The sequence below is a fragment of a genome, unplaced genomic scaffold (genome assembly GCF_019419815.1).
Source record: "Pyrus x bretschneideri cultivar Hongxiangsu unplaced genomic scaffold, Pyrus_bretschneideri_v1 Contig8, whole genome shotgun sequence".
Classification (NCBI taxonomy): Eukaryota; Viridiplantae; Streptophyta; class Magnoliopsida; order Rosales; family Rosaceae; genus Pyrus; species Pyrus x bretschneideri.
In genome coordinates this window covers 7954078-7974073 of record NW_025999820.1, presented here as the reverse complement: position 1 = coordinate 7974073, position 19996 = coordinate 7954078, and the positions used below count along the sequence as shown (strand labels likewise).

The following is a 19996-nucleotide window of genomic DNA, read 5'->3' as shown; positions in this document are numbered from 1 at the left end:
ATACATTTTAGAGTAGTTTCGAGATTGGTCAAGTATGGTACAAACAAAGTTCATATGGCATTTCAAAAATTTCCCAAAAAAAAATATAAATATATATACATACGAACCAATGCATGTCATTTGATTCATACTATTATAAAATAGAAAAGTTGTCCAATTGAGACCTTTAAAACTAAATTTGTAAGTTTCAACTACTTTAAGCTCAATTAACGTGCTCAATAATTTAGTGTTCAAGCTTTGAGACGGTTCTCCAATTAATTGGCCAGCAATTCGTTCCCATCTTCAAGGAGTTGGAATTAGTACTATGATCATCACAAACTGCTCGAAGAATTCGTTGCTGCTATTGGTAATTACTCCACACCCCGCCCCAGCCACCCCCCGCGCCCCTGGCTGGAAACCCGTTTTTGTCTTCCTGCAATGCCTTTGAATCATAGTTAAGTGATAGGTAGGCCATTAACATCATCCTCCTCCCCTCTTAATCAACAAACCTTGTTTCATCTTCGTCAATGATCAAGATGGCAACACTTGATGAAAACGACGTGGTCTCCAATTGGCTTTTGTAGTTTTTAGCAATTGAAAAGTTTAGCGATGTCCTGTGAATTTGCCTTTATTCAATTCACCACCTAAATTTAGTTAACGATTATCATCCTCTTAATCTTTTAAAACGTGACAATTTATCCGTTATTGCTAAGTTTGTCAAATTTAAGATTTACTTTCGTCAACTCAGGGTAGCTAGCCACACCACACCACCTCTATTACTTCATGTGTTAGTCATACTGACCTCACATTGATGTCAACTTCAATTTGCTTTTCTGCAAATTATTTTCTCTTGTTGCATAATGATTTCGTCACCATGATGGATCCATTTGCTTGTATTGCTTCCAAAATGTGACCACTTTCAATTTTTATTTGTTTTTTTAATAATGCAAGTGTTGATAAGCGGTACATATATTAGTGGTGGGAACATGTCACATTTCAGATAACATTATTTTCATCAATTGGTATTGTATATCTTTCAATCCAAATCCCAATCTTCATCTTTATTTTTCTGGAACACACAATTAAAAACTCGGTGGGATCCCCATGATTTGCTATTGGCTTCCTAGGAAACTAGGGTTTCATCTCCAGAAACAATTTCTGAACTGGTGGAAGTCAAATTAGGGTTTCATTTCCACAACGTATCCTAAAATTTGCAGCTCAAATCAATTTCAATGGTCTCAAAGTTTCTGTCTATGGACTCTTCTTTTTTGTGCATTTTTTTTCAATGCGAAGAAAAACGAGACCAACGTTTGGTCTTTAAAGGCAGAATTATTAGTATGCTTGTGCCATTTATGACATGGTTTGAACGCGTATTTGTATTCATCATCTGCAGGAAAATGTCGTTTTACATTGACATTTTGAGTGCATGATCTCGATTTTGACATGTTTATGAGTTGTTTTGTTTTGAATATTTTCAGGACCAATTAATTTCTAGGTTTTTTGGAATTTTGCAAAGGTAGGTAGTGGCCTGCCTAATAAGCCAGATTGATTAGAGAAGTCGAAGCAAAGGGTTTGGACTTCGGAGTAGTACATGCACTTGATTGACCCACGTAATGTAAACCATTAGTCTATGGAGATGAAACTTCTATGCTAATCCATCTGATTAGTTAGGGTTTATTTTAACTGAGATTCATGGAACAAAGCATGTTGATTTAACTTTTTAATTAAGTCTCCGTGGAACTTTGAAATGGTCACACAACTAACAGAATTATAAAAAAAAAACCCAAAGACAATGAACTTTGTTTATTAGTTTGAGAAAAAAAAAAAAAAAAGTGAGAGTTGGAGTGGAGATTCATGGCAACAAAATCTTCTTAATATAAAAAAGAAAAAGTAAACAACAATTAACCCTTTTTTTATCTGGTCAGATTATTCAGTTTGGGGAGTTTTCTTTGCTTAAGATGTGAAAGCAATGTAATACTTTTTATGACAATCAAATATGTCACCATCTTGCCAGCTCCGGGTCGAGTAGATTGGAGTAGGACTCTCCCTCTCTCTCTCCTCCAATTCCCTTTTATTTGAACTGTTATAATTAAGTCACGTCAACATCTTGTGTTGATTTTTTTATAAAGAGATAAAGAAAAAGAGGAAAGTGAGAGAGGAGGAAAGAGGAGGGGAAGGGAGGGATTTGAAGGAGAAAGAATCCTACTCTAAGTAGATTAGATCGCATTTTCTGAAAATAGCTACACAAAAGCGAAACAAACAAGAGCATAAACCATATGTGATGACTCATATGTGAATCTTGTTAATTTTGGGAAGAATTTAGGGAAGGAAGTGGACAACGATGACAAAATCTGACATGACCAATACACTGGATTCTAGTGAGATTGCTGAACTTAGTGTTCTTAGGTTTTTAAGATGTGATGTGAGACAACTATAACATGTCTGGTTTTTTTTTTTTTTTTTTTCGGTATCCAAGGCTCGAAGGCCAGGGATCAAACTCGATGTTTCGGTTCATGCCCTTGATTACGGTTTGGAAATTCAGGGCAAACATTTTGTACTTGTTGCTGGCAAAGCTAATACACAGCTAGGAGAAGCTCTAAGTTGTGCTGTTGAAATGCTAGGCATGCTATTGTTGAAAATATGGTAAATATAAAGGAATAAATGTAATTTAATATTTTAATCAAGGGAATTGTACTATGAGTGGAGTACTGGTTCAGTCTTGATTTTTTCTATGCCTTGTACGAAAAGAACTTCAATATTTTCTTAGTGAATGCCAAAAACTCAAATATCAATTGATAAAAATTGTCTTTGATCAAATTATAGTGACTACCTTGTTTTCAAACATAGAAACTAACAAAAAGCTTACAAACGAAATGTAAAATAACTAATATTAAGAACAACATGCAAGCGTCATATAATATAATACAAAACTTGATGAGTCACTTGAGAAGCGATTCAAGTGGATATAAAGAGCGTCGAGTTGAAATATGAGCTTATTGGGATGAAAAAAGAGAGGTTGCTTCCTTCAAAAAGAACTTTAGTTGGGACGAACAGAGCAATAAATCGAAGGATCAAAGTCTTGAGAGAAGGTTTTGATGGGGTTAGGAGCGTATCAAGTACAAGAGAGAACTCTTGATTAAGCTTCAAATCAAGTTTGATTAACCCTCAATCATGCATAGAGCATCTTGCATTTACTGTTGAGCTGGTTTGGGCCGTGGGCTGCTTTACCGTTCAATTACTATTTTGTACTCGGTTGAAACGCAAGCTCAGTCCACAATGAAACTCGAATTCCTTTTTAATCAGTTCCTTTTAACCTATATAGAGGCACGTCTTCTAAATTCTAATACACAACCAGTTTCATGGACTACCATGCATGCATGGTAGGGAATTTGCATGCATATATGGCGCACTCTGCAACATTTTCTTATAATTCAAAGAAAAATTCCAAAATAAATATATCGAGAAGTATGAGGCCAAAATAAATATAGCTTAAAGAAATGGCAACCTCATCACAACGAGAAATGATGATATGAAGAGGGAGGCAGCCCCTCCTACTCGCCTACGGAATAATGTTTATGGGGGACGTTATAATGTGTACAGCACATATCAAGATATATACAAAAGTTAGAAACCACCACCGCAACCTACAGCAATTATATAAACACAATAGCTAGACCAGCACCAGCCTCTCCCTCCCTCCATCTTTTTTCACGTGGCCGGCACTTGTATTTTCAATGGATTTATCCTCATTCGAACGTGAAGCCAAAGGGAACTCTTCCCCACCCACTTGTGAAATATTTAGTTTGCAAGATTTAATAAATCGACCTAATTTGCAATTTCAGTGTTCATGCATTAATATGAGTCGACATTTTAGGCGTAATTACAGCTGAAATTCAAGTTATTAGTGTGCAGCTGCAAATTAGGTAAAACTTTGGTATTTTATCGTCTGACCATTATTTTCGGATTGGCTCTTATAATTAGCAACGATAATAGAGCACGCATGCATGCCAGCCAGTGACTTCTTGTAATATCTAAACCAGATTAATTAGCGCAGAAAGTTCATACTAATTAATCTTCATGAAAGAGAACGTTCCTGACATAGAACCAAGTTGTTTATGGATAGAACCTGCAGCTATAAGCTACAAAGCTATGTAAATGTATAATGTGTTAATTATACATGCAAACGCAATAACAATGGTGATCTGTCGGCTACAAACAAAACAAAAATATAATTCAAGTTCAAAACTTCTCTCTATAATTTAAATTAGATTATTAGAATATTGTTCAATAAAAGAAAAATGAAATTCACACGCACTGAGCAAATTAAAGGGGGGGCAAATTGCAAATTGCGTTACAAGCATCATATAAATAAATATCGATCATTTCTTTTGCTGCCTTTTGAGGAGGGGTGGGAAGATTAGGGCTGCAGGTACTTATTGGCAGTCAGTTATAGTGGGGACTCCCTCTCGTTGTGAGCAACTGACAACTGGCATTGCCACTTGGAAGTACAATCAGTGCAAAGAGTATAAAGAGGGTTGGGGATGACTTGGGATTTTGCATTGAGCTCAAGTTCATAAGGCAGAAGATGGAAATTAAGGCTAGTGGTTTGTTTGGAGTTTTTTTGGGTCTTGCTTTTGTGTTGAGTACATCTTCGGTTGGTGGGATCAAAGGTTCTGATGGAGTGGATGGTGGCATTGCTGCGATTAGTAATGCTACTACTACCGTTGTTCACAAGCTGACTACTTCATCTGGTGATGAAGGTTTGGACAAAAGCAAGAACTATCAAAATGGAGGTGGAAGTGGAGGCGGTGGCGGAGGTGGAGGTGGAAATGGTGGTCAAGGTGGGGGAAGTGGCGGAGGAGCAGGTGGTGGGAGTGGTGGGGCTAGTGGAGCTGGCAAAGGGAAAGGAAAAGGTAGAGGCCACAAGAGAAGGCATGGAAAAGGAAAGGGTAAAGGAGGAGGTAGCAGCGGAGGAGGTGGCGGTGGAGGAGGCGGAGGTGGAGGTGGAGGGGGTGGAGGGAATGGTAAAGGCCACGGATGGGGTGGAGGAAGTGGAGGCGGCGGTGGAGGTGGCGGAGGTGGTAGTGGAGGTGGTGGTGGCGGTGGCGGAGGCGGGGGTGGTGGTGGTGGTGGAGGAGGAGGAGGTGGTGGTCAAGGCGGAGGTTGGGGTTGGGGAGGAGGCAGCAGTGGAGGTTGTGGGCCTTGGGGTTGTGGCGGCCATCCGAAATCAATTGGAGGCAGGAAAGGAAACCCTTGAGGAAATGCAAATGGGTTGGCCATGCACACTGCATGGACCATCAACTCTGTAAAAGCGTGCAAGATATTGGACTCCAAATCACTTTCTTCAATAGAGTGAGAGAATGCCATAAAAATATACCGTTAAGAAATTTTCCGTTAAAAAGCCTTCTAGTGAGTATTGTGTGTATGTTTGTGTTGTACAATTTTTGGTGATTGGCCAAAACACTGGTGCGAGAAAAAGTATGAATAAAAAGCTTATCACTTTATGTGCTCCGTATCTCTCTTTTTTCACTGTAATTAGAGCACAACTAGTGCACCAAGATTTCCTTGCTTTGGGAAGAAGTGGACTCTGGTCTAACAGCCTAATTGAAACTGCTTCTGATTATGTTTGTCCGGTACTTCTTTATATGTTTAACAATAAGAATTTCGACATGTTCAATAATAGTCTAATGAAAGCACTTATGGGCATAACGGTTCATATGGAAAGTCCCAAAGTAACCCTTACAAAATGAAGATTGCATTGATCCCAAAAAGGGCTTAGGGTCACATCTCTCTTGATGGTCATTCGGCATTTCCATTCTTAAATGGGCTTAGAACCAAAAGAAATGGGCTCAATGATTGATAGGACTACGGATTTAAAAATGGGTTATGTGCATAATAGTAACTAAGATCATGGTCCAGTAGTATTTATTTTTATTATGAGTTAGACGGTGCATTTTTCTTACTACCGCAATGTTTTATGTGAGATGAGCGTGATTTACTACGTACAACTTTAAAACTTAAACTCATCTAATGGTAACTAAGTGGTGACGCTCATCACCATTTAAGAGTACTAAGCATAAGTATTCTGGTAAGTAGAATGTCTCAAGTTCTATTCACATTTTTTTTATTAAAAAAAAAAAAAAAAAAAGGGGACCATTTGGTGGCTTCGCCACTATAGTCCACCATTTTGGGGCTAGGAAGACTCATAAAGGCATTTCAACCTTCTCCTAGCTACTATCGTGTGACCCTAAGAATTGAACCTAAGACGTTCCGTATGAATTACTGGTGTAGAATTCATCCCCAACCATAAGCCACATTATTTTGACAAGCAAAACATTACCCCCTAAAGAAAAAATAGTGAAACAAAGCTTTCTGTTCTTATCAGACTAGCACGGGAGTCGTAGTAGACAGCAAAGGCACATGACAGATTGCCAGATTCAAGTTATAGTAACACAATTATGCTATTATAATAATTCCTGATGAAATATCTGTTTAACAAGATTTGGACTTCTATACTCGATAAATTAGAAGTATTGACTTGAAAACTTCGATGATGTTATCTTATCAAACCAATAATATATTACCAAATTTTATGGACATATTGACTTTATAAACCAACCATTCGTAAACACATGATTCGATCATATTTAAGGAAAGGTTCACATATGTGGGACATTCCTGTGGTTAAATCTACTTATCTTCTAACCAAATCCGAAGTAGGAGCCTGTTTAGCTCCATGGCCGTACCATCCTACTTCGCAAATTGAAATGCTCATTGCATTTGGCATTCCCATTAGGTCATTACTGTTAACAGAAACTGCGTGGTACGTGAACTTTGCTACGTAGTATAATGGGGTCACATGTTATGTGTTATAAGTGAATAGATGATGAGTTTTATACTTTAAGGTATAGAAACTATATTCAAGGATGGATTCATTAAAGGGAATCAAGATCCTCTTTGGATCTTTGTGTTTAGTCAGACCTGAAAATCTGGACTACTCAATTTGTACTTGTGCGGCCCTTATTAAACAATCACACTGGCCCACCCACACCAAACCAAGCCCTTGAACAATCTCTCTCTTTAACAGTCTGAATTTCTCAGTCCGTTGGCTCTGGACACAGAGATCCGAAGAGAATCTTAATTCCATTAAAGGGATGTACGGGGTCCTGGAACCCTACTAAAGCTTTAGAAGGTCCTATAAGAATCCTACAGGAATCCTATGGGGACTCTTTTGTACAGTTAGATTTCTTTTTCAAATAACCTAAACAAATAACGACAAGCCTCCACCAAATGTTATAAACTAAATGCCTCACTGATATAGTCCATTCAAAAAGATCTTTTGCACTATTATGACCCCATGAAATATGAATCCTGAATCAACCACTATATTATAATATGTATGTGGATTGGTAATGTCATGCGACGTGTTCAAATACTACACAATAATGTCTTCGTATCCACCGTGCTACCAAAAAGTCTTACCACTTGGCTTGCTAGATAGGCACCACACAAAATCAAATATCAACTTGCACATACGCATTCAAATTATTAATTCAGTAATGTAAGTCTACGTCCGAGAGCAAAGATAAACACATGGTATTAAGACTGAACAGGACCCATGCATTATTTGGATGGGGCTGAAGCTGCTGAACTGATAAGTAAACTCCTATTTGCGAACAGGTATAAATAGTACATGCAAAGAACTAACTACAAGGCCACCAAATGGCTGGTGATTCTTGAACAAACATTATGGTCAAGAAAAGTTGGGTGAGAGGTGGGCACAATCACTCCTCACTACCACCACGTGAATGATATAGATAATGGGGGGAGAGAGAGAGAGAGAGAGAGAGAGAGAGAGAGAGAGGAGCTTTTTGTCTCTGGATTTTTCAAATGGAGGGCACGAGACAAATCCATCCCATGCACCCCACATCACTACTCTTTGAGTGAAAGGCCGGCCCAGAAATTTGACAACTGAATGTTGCTATTTCTAACACAGATAAATATATTTAATTAACCTAATTTATTACTACTAACCACACATCTGCATCACCATCATCATTGGTTTTTATGGCCTTTGGAAGTAAAAGAATACTAGATTTTTTTTTCTATTTGGAATTTGACAAATTTTCTGTTATCAAAGGCATCAAACTTATTCAAATCTCGTTGATCTTATCATTCTAATCGTTGGATCAGTGCCTCACTTTTCCCAACAACCAAAAGAAAAACATAGTGCTATTCAATCAAATAATCTGATTTTTGTTAGACTTAACCTCCTTCCTAAATAATTAGAGTTAAACTGACGCAGTTTCTTGTTTGATTGTGTGTTTATATACTACATAAAACAATTTTGCATAATACAACTTAACATGCACGCTACTCTATTTGATACGAGAATATACCGCCGGCATGTCAGTCTATCTAATAAGAGGGTACGTATAACTCATGATCTTATATATACTTGATCAGTTGTTCACTTTTTGGCTCATGATCATGTTCATTTTGCACGTCAAGATACTTCGTAAAGCTTTTGTGGCATGGAAGGCTCAGAATCAGAAGGTCAAAACCCGAAGAAAACCCGAAGGCGTGCAAGTCCTACACAAGTGGACAAATGCATCCGTCCTTAATGTTGCACTATTATAGATGTTTGAGAGTGGTTGGAACTGGTGGGAGATGGTCATCACGTAATTGCCACTCAACAATTTTGGTAGCGCACCCAATTTTTTTCATGCCATTTTGCCCACACTTGGTATTTCGTACATCTTTAGGTTTTGTGGCAGTTTGATTTTGGTAGAACCCGTCTCGATTTTCATATGCTTATTATGGCTAAGAAACCATGTGATTTTACACCTGCTGCCAAACTTTTTAAAGCACAATTCTACAAGATTTTGTTAGGTAAATGTTGCTACGAAACTATTTGAACTTTAATTATTGATCACGTACGTTAGTGGAGTATGCCACTATTAGAGAGTCGATCAGAAAGGTGGACAACAAATCCAAATTGCATAGCCATTATTAGGGAGTTGATCAGTAAGGTGATCAATAAATTCAAGTAGCGTTATTCTGCCATGAATGTATATGAGAAGAAAGTAAACCATTTCAATTCCTAACTTACTATATGTTTACGTTAAAAAATAAAATAAAAAAAATCAGCAATCTCGCCTTAAAAGTAAAGATTCCACAATTAGGAGGGAGTACTTATCCAATCCTCATCCTTATTTCCGTCGTTCTTAACTTTCCTCATTCCTAATAAGTAAGCATGCAACAACTTACACTTAAATATTGAAGTAATGAAAATGGAGTGCCAGCAAAGGCAATTCCTTAAAAATGGCTATAAATATTATAAATATTAGTGGATATTGTATTTCCTTGTAAAGATGCGAGAACAAGAAAAGACTTTATATTTGACTCTTGATAATCATGTCTGTGCTTGAGTACAAGAATGTGGTTTCTTCTTCTTGGAATTTAGAATCTGATTATTCAAATAATGAGATGGATACAACCGATGAGCAGACTTGGGTTTGAATATTTAGTTCAATATTAGAGTATTTAAAGTATAGTAGTTTTAAAATCATACGTTCCGAATTCGAAACTTTTTCCTTTTCTAAATTATTGTAGTAGTTTCGAACACACATTTTCCCTTTAATAATATAATAGTTTTAAACTCATACGTTCCGAATTCGAAACTTTTCATTTCCCTAAATTATTGTAGTAGTTTCAAACCCTCATTTTCCCTATTACAATATAATAGTTTTAAACTCATACGTTCCGAATTCAAAACTTTCCATTCCCTAAATTGTTATAGTAGTTTCGAACCCTCATTTTCCTTTTAATAATAATACATTTTAAAGTATTTAATGTATAATTAACTTGCTCATTGTGCGATACAAAAAACAATATTTAGCTCAATATTATAGTATTTAAAAATATAATTAACTTGATTGTGCTACTATGTATGTAGAGAGAAAAACAATATGTAGTTTAATCTTAGTTTAATCTTTGCTATCTAATTAAATGACACACCCCGACCGAAATCAATGCGTGTTGGCCCATGGGAGTTCTCGTGTGAGTTCCCAGAAACAAAACCGTGAGGGCATGATCAGGGCTCAAAACGGATAATATCGTACTACGGTGGAATTGAGCTCGAATTATGGTAGGGACCCAGACCGAGATGTGATATTAAATTATAAACCGGCCAGCGGCAAAGTTATATACAAATTAGAAGAAAAATAAATGGTGACTGAGGACAAATGGATGTACAAGTACTGACGACAAATGGCAAGCGCAACGTAAACTGGATATTCCATATGAAACCCACATGGCATCCTATTCCCGCCAGCAACAACGCAAGTTTGAGGTCTAAATATTTGAACATTTTCTCTGCAGTTTTTAGTACCCACTAAAACATATTATATATATGAAATGGTAAATGCATCTTCTTTATAAATAAATAAAAACGAAAAGTGATGTACCTATCATATCCCTCAAGGTCAAGGATGTTTTTAACTCTGTATTATCTCATTGTTCAACGTTAATTTACGTATTAACATTATAAAATGTTATGTCAAAAGTATGAGATGACTGAGCATTCATAAAGAGTTTCACATTAAGAGAATCTCCTTTACATTTCTCTGTAAAAGATTCTTACAACTTGCAATTATAGAATTTGAGGATAGAGCTTATGGTATATGTGTATGTAATTAGTAATTCTTTGTGCAGTCTAGACAATGGTAGTAAAACTTAACCGCAACTAAAAAACTTTACATAAAGTTAACTTTTAACTAGACATTCGTTGTTTCAAGAAACCAAAGCTAGACACTCATAAAATCAAGATAAAATGATTGACACATACTCATATCACAACTTTTTTGTTACAATATAAAAGAATTAAACTTTTGGTCTAACTTAATTCTGACCCATTTTTCCGTCATTCTTACCTTCCAAACTAATGCTAGGGCTAACATACCGGCAACTTTAATGGTCTGGGTTTAGCCTCATATCCCTCTTGACATATTGTATTTTTCTTGTTTATCAATAAATTCTCCTCAAAGTCACTTCTCATGATAACAATGCTAGAGTGGGAGGGACTTTACGACCAAATTAAAAAATAATAATAATAATAATAATACCGGCAACTTTTGTAGTTACTCAATGATATTCCTATTGCAAAACCAAAGTATTTTAATTTGATTTAAAGGGGTATCGGTTTTGAAATCAAGAAAGGATTAGTGAGCTTTTTTCTTTTTCTGTGTGCTTGTAAACAAGACTACCAACATGGAATGATGATGAGTCATGGCTTGGTGGTAATTATGGTTGTCACCACTCAAGTGTGTGCGCGCGGCACCCTCATTTAAATTCTGAAGTATGGCCTGTGACTGGTTGAAGGCCTTTGCCTTATCGACTGACCTCTGCCCACCTGACATTGTAGCCTTTAAAGCCATGAACACAAGAATATTTGTTGCGTTACTGAGGAGAAAAACTTGAGTTTGAACACATCATCCATAAGACAATTCTTGCAAAATCATAAACCCCATGTTGCTCTGCATTTTGATCTCATCCAACTCGGTTACCCGAGGTGGATTAGTAGGACAACCATGTGAAAATTTCATGTAGCCGAGGGTAGACCAAATCATCATTTTGTTCACACTCGACACCGCACTGGTTCAATATGATGTGAGATTTACCATTCAACAGTTTCTCTTGTTATAGAGTAGACCAAGTTTCGTGACAAGTGTTGTAGACACAAAAAACATACCGGACCAGGACAGATTTTATCTCACCAAAGAAAATTTCAGAACCAAACAACCAAACCTGCCGATAAATATCTCATGAGTTCATTGTTACGTCCAAATACCCACTGTGGAAATGGGGATGGCTCCAAATCAGCACCAAAACCCAAAAAAGCAAAACTCCTACAACTCTTTCAGAACATTGCAGGAAATGAAGCGCCCACTTTCGAATCTAACGGTCAGGATTCAGCATTCTGCGTGCAGATTACGCCACTTGAAAATATGTCGTTTTGGGACCCTTTCTTTCTCTCGTCCCGTGGCGCGCTTCCTTCATAACATTTTTGCTTTCCAACGGCCACCAAATTAAAAAAGTTGAGCGGTTTCAAAAGGGTCGGTTAGACCACCAAATCCTCCTTTCCCTCTCAAAAAAAAAATAAAAAAAAACTAAAAATTAGAGAAAAATTAAGTTTAAATCCCACAAAAACACGGATTTAGCAAATTAAACCGACAAAGAATATAATTTAAAATTAAGTACATATTAAGTAAACTAGTAAATTCTCCTGCCTAATCAGTTACATCCCCTACAAACCTACCGCACCCACCACCATGCAAGAAACGGAAAAAATGTACACTAACTCGGCCTGTTAGAACCGGGTTTAATCTAACCCCGGTTCACTCTGTCCTCTCTTCCCTACTTGCTAACTAATCTTTCAACCTTTTTTAGTGGAACTACTTCCTAATCAAAAACTGGGCACCACCGGAGGTCTGGTCAAACCGGGTTCGGGGGTGCCCGGGCCTTCCTTCTTCCGCCGCATCTCTAGAACTTTGCGGTGGTGGTTGGAGTGCAACTCGCTCGAAAACGTCGGGCTGCATGCGGGACGGTACTCCGGCAAGAGCCGGCCCGACTTGTACCGGACCCCGCATGCGTTACAGAGGGTCTTGGCTCCGTTTGGGCCGGTTCTCCACTGAGGGGTTTTTTGGACCCCACAATGGCTACACCGCCGCGGCGGCTGGCTCGAACTTCCGTCCACCAGTCGTCTCTTCGGCTTCTTCGGTGGCTTCTCCACGGACAAGACCGGTTCACCCGGTTCCTGGTTCTGGGTGGCAGGGTAAATGAGCCAGGGGTTCGAAGGAGAGGAGGAAGACGACGACGAACTCGAACTCGAGGACTCCGTGAGCGACGGCGAGCCAAGTGACCAGACCCGGCCGCCGGTTCTGGTCCGCTTGCTTCTAGCCTTCGCCGGAACCGGAGTCTTGAAACAAGGCTTTTCCGGGATAGCGGTTTCCGGGTCGGGTCTCTTCTCGGACTTGGGATTCTCTGGCACGAACCCGGCCGGAAGGGCCGTCGCGAATTCCGAGAAGGAATCCTCGACGAAATGAGACAACCATTCGAGGTTCACCAAGTCGTCTGCCTGTAAAAAAAACGTAGCTTTTGGTCAAAAACCACGAAAAGCAGTAACGAACACCATTCTGAACACGGAAATTTGAAAAAATAAGTACCGGAACGCTGAGTTCGCTCGCCGGTTCATTTTTTTCCGACAAATTGGGCTTTTCCGTCTCCTGGTTCTGCTTCTGGGGAGAAAGAGAGACAACGGCCTTGACTTTTTCCTTATCGTCTTCTTCCTCGCCCTCCGTTTCAAAGAACCCGTTTTCGTTCGAGAAGTCGAGAAGGTCGTCGACTGAGAAATCGTCGCAAGCGTTTTGGCCGTTGACGACGGCGCTGCCCCACAAGAAGTCGTCAAAAACCACCGCCTGCGGGCCGTTCACCTTCACGGCCATCTCCTTCCTAATACTCGTCTTCAGAGCCGCTTCCACGCATTCCATTTCAGTTCCAACCTATGAAAACAAAACCAGAAAACCCCAGAAACAAAATAAAGCAACATTCTTTCTTCAATTATTTTGGTTTTTTTTCATACAATTTGAAAAGAAATCTCAATTTTTTTTGTTAAGTACCTGTTGGGGAGGGAGAGTTGGGAGGAGGAGAGCAGAGGAGGAGGAGAGAGAGGGGAGAGGTTGAGGTTGAAGAAAGGATAGAACAAGTAAAGGGGGTGAGGGATGAAATTGGAATAAAAAGGGGAGGGTGAGTTTGGTAAAGCATTGAATTAGGGCTGAAAGCGTCCGTGGACTATTACTAAAAGTGCCCGTTTCTTTCTCGTTTTTCCATCTCTTTTAATTTTTTCACTCGTAAGTGAGATATATTAAGTTTGATTTTCGTCAAAAATAAATTTGAATCTTATTATTATTAAAATATTATGAAACTAAACTTACCATTCTCCTTTAATAAATATAATATCTTTTGTTCAAAAAATAAATAAATTTACCCCTTTTTTCTTTATGCACCCTCACACTTTATACATCCACCCATTACTGTTCTCTATATTTAGACCCTTTTGAATACATTTCCAATCTCTGTACCATTTTTTTTTAATACATCAATATTTTTACACTAAAGGAAATGAAAGTTCAGCTAAACCACACAATGGGCAACCTAATTTGGTATCGAATTCGCTATCCACGAGATTCGAACCTAAGACCTCTCACTTTCAAGTGAAGAGGAATATCATCAGACCGTAGTATTTACTGGTTCCAATCTCTGTACCATTAAATCGTACAGTTTCAATTAATGTTTTTAAAAGGAAAAACAATTCAATCGAAAAATATTATTTACTTGTTTAAAATTACTGAAAGTGATTTTTATAAAAATATTTTTTAAATCAATTCTGAGTTAAACAAAAAAAAATTGAAGTGGGTACTGAAAAAGTACTTTAATCAAAATCACCAAAATCAATTTTATCAAAAACGTTTTTAGGTCATCTCCAACCGAAGGCTGGGGAGATAGCTCGTTTTAGTCCTATGGTCCTCCAAAAAATTAATATTTTAATGAACAATGCCGAGCCATATTTCTTACCATTTCCAATCGAAGGGCCAGAGGGCCATAGGCCAAACATGGCCCTGTGAATAAAAATAAAAATAAAAATAAAAAAACCATCTCCAACTGAGGGTCATAAGGCCAAACATAATTTATTATTTTAATTGAACTACTATGATTACTTAAATTAAATTACCTCAATAATTTTATGTTATGGATTGTCAATAATTTTCATATTGTTAAATGTTTTAAAAAAATGTTGTTTAAGTTTCATGTTGTTAAATTTTTTTTAAGTTGTTTAATGTTAATGTTTATTTAATGACTTAGAAAGTTATAGGAAAAAAAATAGAATTTTTAAATTTTATAAAAAAAAAAAAAATCAAATATGACATCAGCATGTGGCCCCTCCCGGGGTCGCCCGGTTAGCCCTTTGGCCCTTTTTTGTCCAGTGGGGTCCACGAGCCCTTTGCCCTGGCCCTCGGTTGGAGATGATTTTCGAACTATTTCCAGCCTTTTGACCCTTTGGACCCTTCGGTTGGAGATGACCTTAGTCATTTTAAAAGTATTTTTGAACGAGCCCTTAGTCTATAAATTTTTTAATATGACAAACGCAAATCACATAATGTGTTTATATATTTAAAAAAAAACGTAATGATTAATGTCTCTAATGGATGCGAATAGAAAATGAATTTACAAGTTATAATTTAAATGAGCCGGTAATCATCCACATCAAGTCCCAATGCTTTGTTCATATTATTCAGACATTCGTTATAGAAACATATTGTTCACACTTTTGTGTGAAACTATAAGTAGGATTTAAACATGTTCTAACTAAGCGAAAACCGAGTGCCGCTAAATCAGATATATTTTGTTCTTCTTTTTTGGGTTTTGTACAAAATACGGTAGGCCACCATATCCACAAACACCACCCATATTTTATAACTTCCATTTTAGTGTATTTTTTTCCTAATTTTTTTATTTAATTTTGGATAAGAATTACAGGGTGTTGGTGGGAAATCACGGGTACGTCAATGCCTAGGAAACAGCCACCTTTGTTGTATTTTCTTCCCTTTTATCTTTTTACTTTTCTTCTTTAATAAGCAAAGAAATAAAATTACCCCTTACTTTGGCCCAAATTACATAATTTGCCTACCGCGTTAATCGCCGCTCATCTTGGTTGATCACTTGGAAGTTTTTGTTTCCGCGCTCTCTGTTTTCAAGCTTTATTACCAGTTCAACCCCTAAATTACGCTTTGCTTGTGTTCTTTTTTCTTTTAATTTTTTTCCCACCAAAACTTTGTCGTTTGAGAGCATACCACGGAATTCAATGCGACTTGAATCTTCTCTACACTGGTTGAGATTTTGGTTTAAAGTTGACATTTTTGGTAGCTGTTAAATTATATTTCAGTTTTTAAATAAATACGTGCGTAACGATCTCATTTTGATTAACGACTTTGAAAAGATTTCATGTGTTTGCACTTAGCAGATAATCGTTTTATCTCGTTTCAAATTAATGATTTCGACAACCCTTTTTCATCAAGGTTTGATTAAAATTTTAAGAAAAGAAAGAGATTATAAGTGTAGTTATTTTCTTTTTGTTGAGGAAAGTAACATTAATTGATTTGAAAGAAAGGCGTACAAAGAGAGAATAGTGTGATATACAGTTGACCATATTTAAATTTCGTTTTAGTTAACGGTCCAAATTTACCTTCATCGACAAGTTATTTAGTTTTATGTTTACTCTTTGATTATTCTTTAAGTGAGACAATTCCTTATGAACTAATTTTTGTATACACCTGATAACTACACACTAATATTTTATCATTGTCAAGATGACTTGTAGCATGCGCATAATTAATCCAATACGGCAATACCCAATCGTCGGTATTGGCACATAGGTACCATGCATGCTAAGCTATCATTTTGACAATTCTCGTTGAAATTTCTTAATAATTTTGAATGATTTTGATTTTTTTTCTACGGGTTGAGTTGAAATTGATTTTTCTGTCAAATTAAACTAATAGTTATCATGCAAGAAGGTAAACCTTCTAGGCTTCTTGTATTATTATTTTTGACTTTTACCCTAACATTTCATTTTTCTCGAATATTACTTTGCACACTAGAACAATGATGCGAAATGCAAGCCAAAATATTTTACAAATAATAAGATAAATTTGCGTCGTATCTGCATGTTTCAAAACCATGATCACTTTCTATGAACAATGTTAAATACAATACAAGAACAAGAACCCTTGGAGGCTTCGAGTAACAATGCGTTGGTGGGTTGGTACGTTGGTGTGTTGGTATCAAAGATGAGTTTGATTTTTTCAAATATCCTAATAATGGTTTGGCAACAATTGATGCACACCTCTTTTCTTCTTTATGGAGATACGCTCATTTTCTTCTTCTGTAGACCCATATATTTATTTCTATCATTTGAATCAAGATGTATAAAATAAAAAGGTATGCATAAAAGTTAAAACGAACATATGAGAATCACTTCTCAAATGATTTACGAGTTTAAATTGATGAATTATTGTTTGACAAAAAAAAAAAAAAAAAAAAAAAAAAGAAGAAGAAGAAGAAGAAAGAAGATGAATTATTGCATAGATTTATGTTATTCAAACAATCATACTGCGCCGCTTGTGAGAAAACCCTCCAACCGCCGCCCACTCCCTTTGGGTCTACGGGTAGGCGGCAAACTCCTCCAATTGCTTGCTAGATGGTTGCCTTCGAATGAGAAGACTTATCTAGCCATTGTGTTTGCTACCCACCTCAAGAGTAAGTGGTCACTCACTCATATGAAGATGTGAAAATCACTTTGGTGGTATGGGTCTCTACGCTGCCTCCTTTTGCAATTTTGATTATGTTTTGTCGACTTGCTTTGTTGGTTTGATGGTCCTCAAGTGGTGGACATGGTTGCTAGGTTTGGTTGTTTCCTTCGTTGGTTGAGTGTTTTTTGGAGAAATTTAATGTATTGGTTGTGAATCTTGGATGTTATGAAATTAGGGATTCGTTTTGTTTTTAATTTGGGGTTGCTTTGTATGTGTATTTTGTTTTGGAGCCTTAAGTTTTTGTTGGTGCTGATGGTAAATTCACTGCCCCGAGTGATGGAATGGCAAGGTGCGCGATAGCTGTGGCGATGACGACTTGTGCCAACGGATTAAGTCTGATTAAGTCATTATGTGCTTTGCTTAGGCCTTTTTGACGTAATTACAACTTGTTTTTATGTATATCTCTTGTAACATCTTCATCTATCAATGAAGTTTATGTTTGACAAAAAAAAAAAAAAAATGGAAATGACAGACACACAATCTTTCTTCCCCTACGGACTCATGTTTGATATTGATTAATTTATTATATTCAATGACCAAAAGTAAAGAAAAACATGCAGAAGTAAAAAAACAGTGTGCAATTATCATTCTTCATTCCTAATCGACAAATGCCTTATATTCGTTCCACCATCTTCATAAAAATATCGCTTTTCTAGAAGGTATGAATGAATTATTACTAGATGCATTGCCAGTACTTGTGTTTTAACCCCAAAAAATCATACTCCCTACATAAATTGGACAATAATTTATGAAAGAACCAACTATGAAATAAGATATTTTTCTTAGCAATGGAAACAGTTAGTAAATTTATGCGGACAGGAACAAACTCAAACTCAAAAACTAAAATATAATTTATAATCCATCAAATGCCTGCCCGTTTTGGTACGACCAAATTTATACGATGCCCTTCTGAAACCCAATCCACGAACCCACAATGATCAAGTTCTTCAACGACAGCAGTACGAGTACCAACATACAGACATGGCTTTGAAGCAAAGCCAAAGAAAGTTGATGATGATACGTACCAATGAGTCAATGACATGGCCCCAGCTTTTGTCTCCGAGTCTCCCTCCTCTCATGATTCTTTTCACAAACCAAAAATTATTAAATATTGCTCAAATGATTCCTTATTCTTTTGCTCTCACCCTAGGATTTGTTCCAATTCGAAGCTGAAATTAATTTTTGTGCTTCTGTCTTATTGTTATGTGATATTATTTGAGCACGTCGGTCTTTTATTGTTTAGTTTGTTTTGTGTTTTGTTTTGATTTACTTGTAAAAGGTAATGATTAATTAGGCTGTGGTTGTTTTAGTTTGTCACATGATATAACTAATTAAATTATTGATGATTAATAAATCTAATCTCACTGGTGTTTTTTTTTTTTTTTTTTTCCAAAGTGATCTACTGAACTACCAAAGTTCAATAGACGTGGATTTGAACCTAAAAGCAAGAGGCAGGCGCAAGGCTGCTCTCGGTTATATGTAATTTAATAAGTGTTTAAAATATCAGAATTGATGGAAATATCAATATGCAAATTTGTGAAAATATCAATGAATATATCGATATTGATATTGATTGCTTTTGATAAAAATGATGGAAATTTACTCAAAAATGTAAAAACTAAAAATAAAAATTTAGAAAATGTCACATAGCAGTCCGTTGATATTTAACTGTTTTATTGGAAATCCATATCTTTTTTTTTTTTTTTTTTTTGATATTTTTACGTAAATATTAACTGCATCGGAAAAATTTCAAACAATGATTGTAGCACAAGTGAATTCGATAAAACAACGAAAAAATGTACTAAAAAAATCTTGATTATATCAACTCAATAATCTTATCCACCTCATCTATTTAGGTCAAATGGTGTGAGACCCAATTTAATTAGAACCGGATCCGGATCATCGTCGAATCTTCTTGTGAGGATTCTGGGGATCTGTAAATTATATTCGTTTATCGTACATTATGCGATCAGAAATCATTTTAAATATTTTTATTTAAAATTAAATACAAACAGTATCTGAAAAAAACTGATCACACGATGTACGATGAACAGACACAATTTACGAATCCTTAAGATCCTCATCAAAAGAATCTGAAGAGGATCCAGTTGGATTAGAACCAAAGTTGATAATTTGATTTAGCTATCGTTCTAATCATTGATTTTATTTCAAATCCCTTTTTGCACTTGGTGCCAAATCCACTCTCACTGTCACGCGTTCCAAATCCTATTTAATAAAAGTTCAGTAACATCAGTGGCCGGTAACCGCAATAATCGTGAGCGGCAGGGGTAGTTTGGTAACTTTGAAATTAAAATCAGCAATTTTAATTTATGAAAAGACAAAAATGGGTATAGACGGTCAAATACGTATGCGAGATTCCAAAAGTTGACGTTTACTAAATGGTAAAAATCAGAAACTATGCACGAGACGAGGATAGACAAGAGAGAGCCGGCTTCCGAGACTTCCCGCCAGTCGTTTTCAGCCGCCTGGGGTCGTTTCTTCACGTGGCGTTTTTCTATTGGACAGGTGACGTTGCCCAATATAATCAGTCGTTTCTCTCTCCATTATTATTTCTTTTTTTTTTTTGG

At 36.7% G+C, this 19996-nt stretch overlaps 2 protein-coding genes across 2 annotated transcripts; one reads left to right on the top strand and one right to left on the bottom strand.

Annotated features, from left to right (window-relative positions):
• The first annotated feature begins 4564 nt into the window (after positions 1-4564).
• On the top strand, positions 4565-10700 carry LOC103938030 (putative glycine-rich cell wall structural protein 1). Its single transcript, XM_048575231.1, has 2 exons — positions 4565-5069; positions 10696-10700. The coding sequence occupies exons 1-2, from the start codon at positions 4565-4567 to the stop codon at positions 10698-10700; spliced, it is 510 nt and encodes a 169-aa protein (XP_048431188.1).
• Positions 10701-12195: 1495 nt separating this feature from the next.
• On the bottom strand, positions 12196-13818 carry LOC103938029 (GATA transcription factor 5). Its single transcript, XM_009348027.3, is given in 4 exon segments — positions 12196-13117; positions 13206-13541; positions 13659-13700; positions 13702-13818. Coding segments are annotated over 4 exon segments (1152 nt in total). The 5' UTR covers positions 13804-13818; the 3' UTR covers positions 12196-12445.
• Between the last annotated feature and the right edge of the window lie 6178 nt (positions 13819-19996).

Coding starts and splice junctions, on each gene's coding strand:
- LOC103938030 (XM_048575231.1), top strand. CDS start 4,565: ATGGAAATTAAGGCTAGTGGTTTGTTTGGAGTTTTTTTGGGTCTTGCT.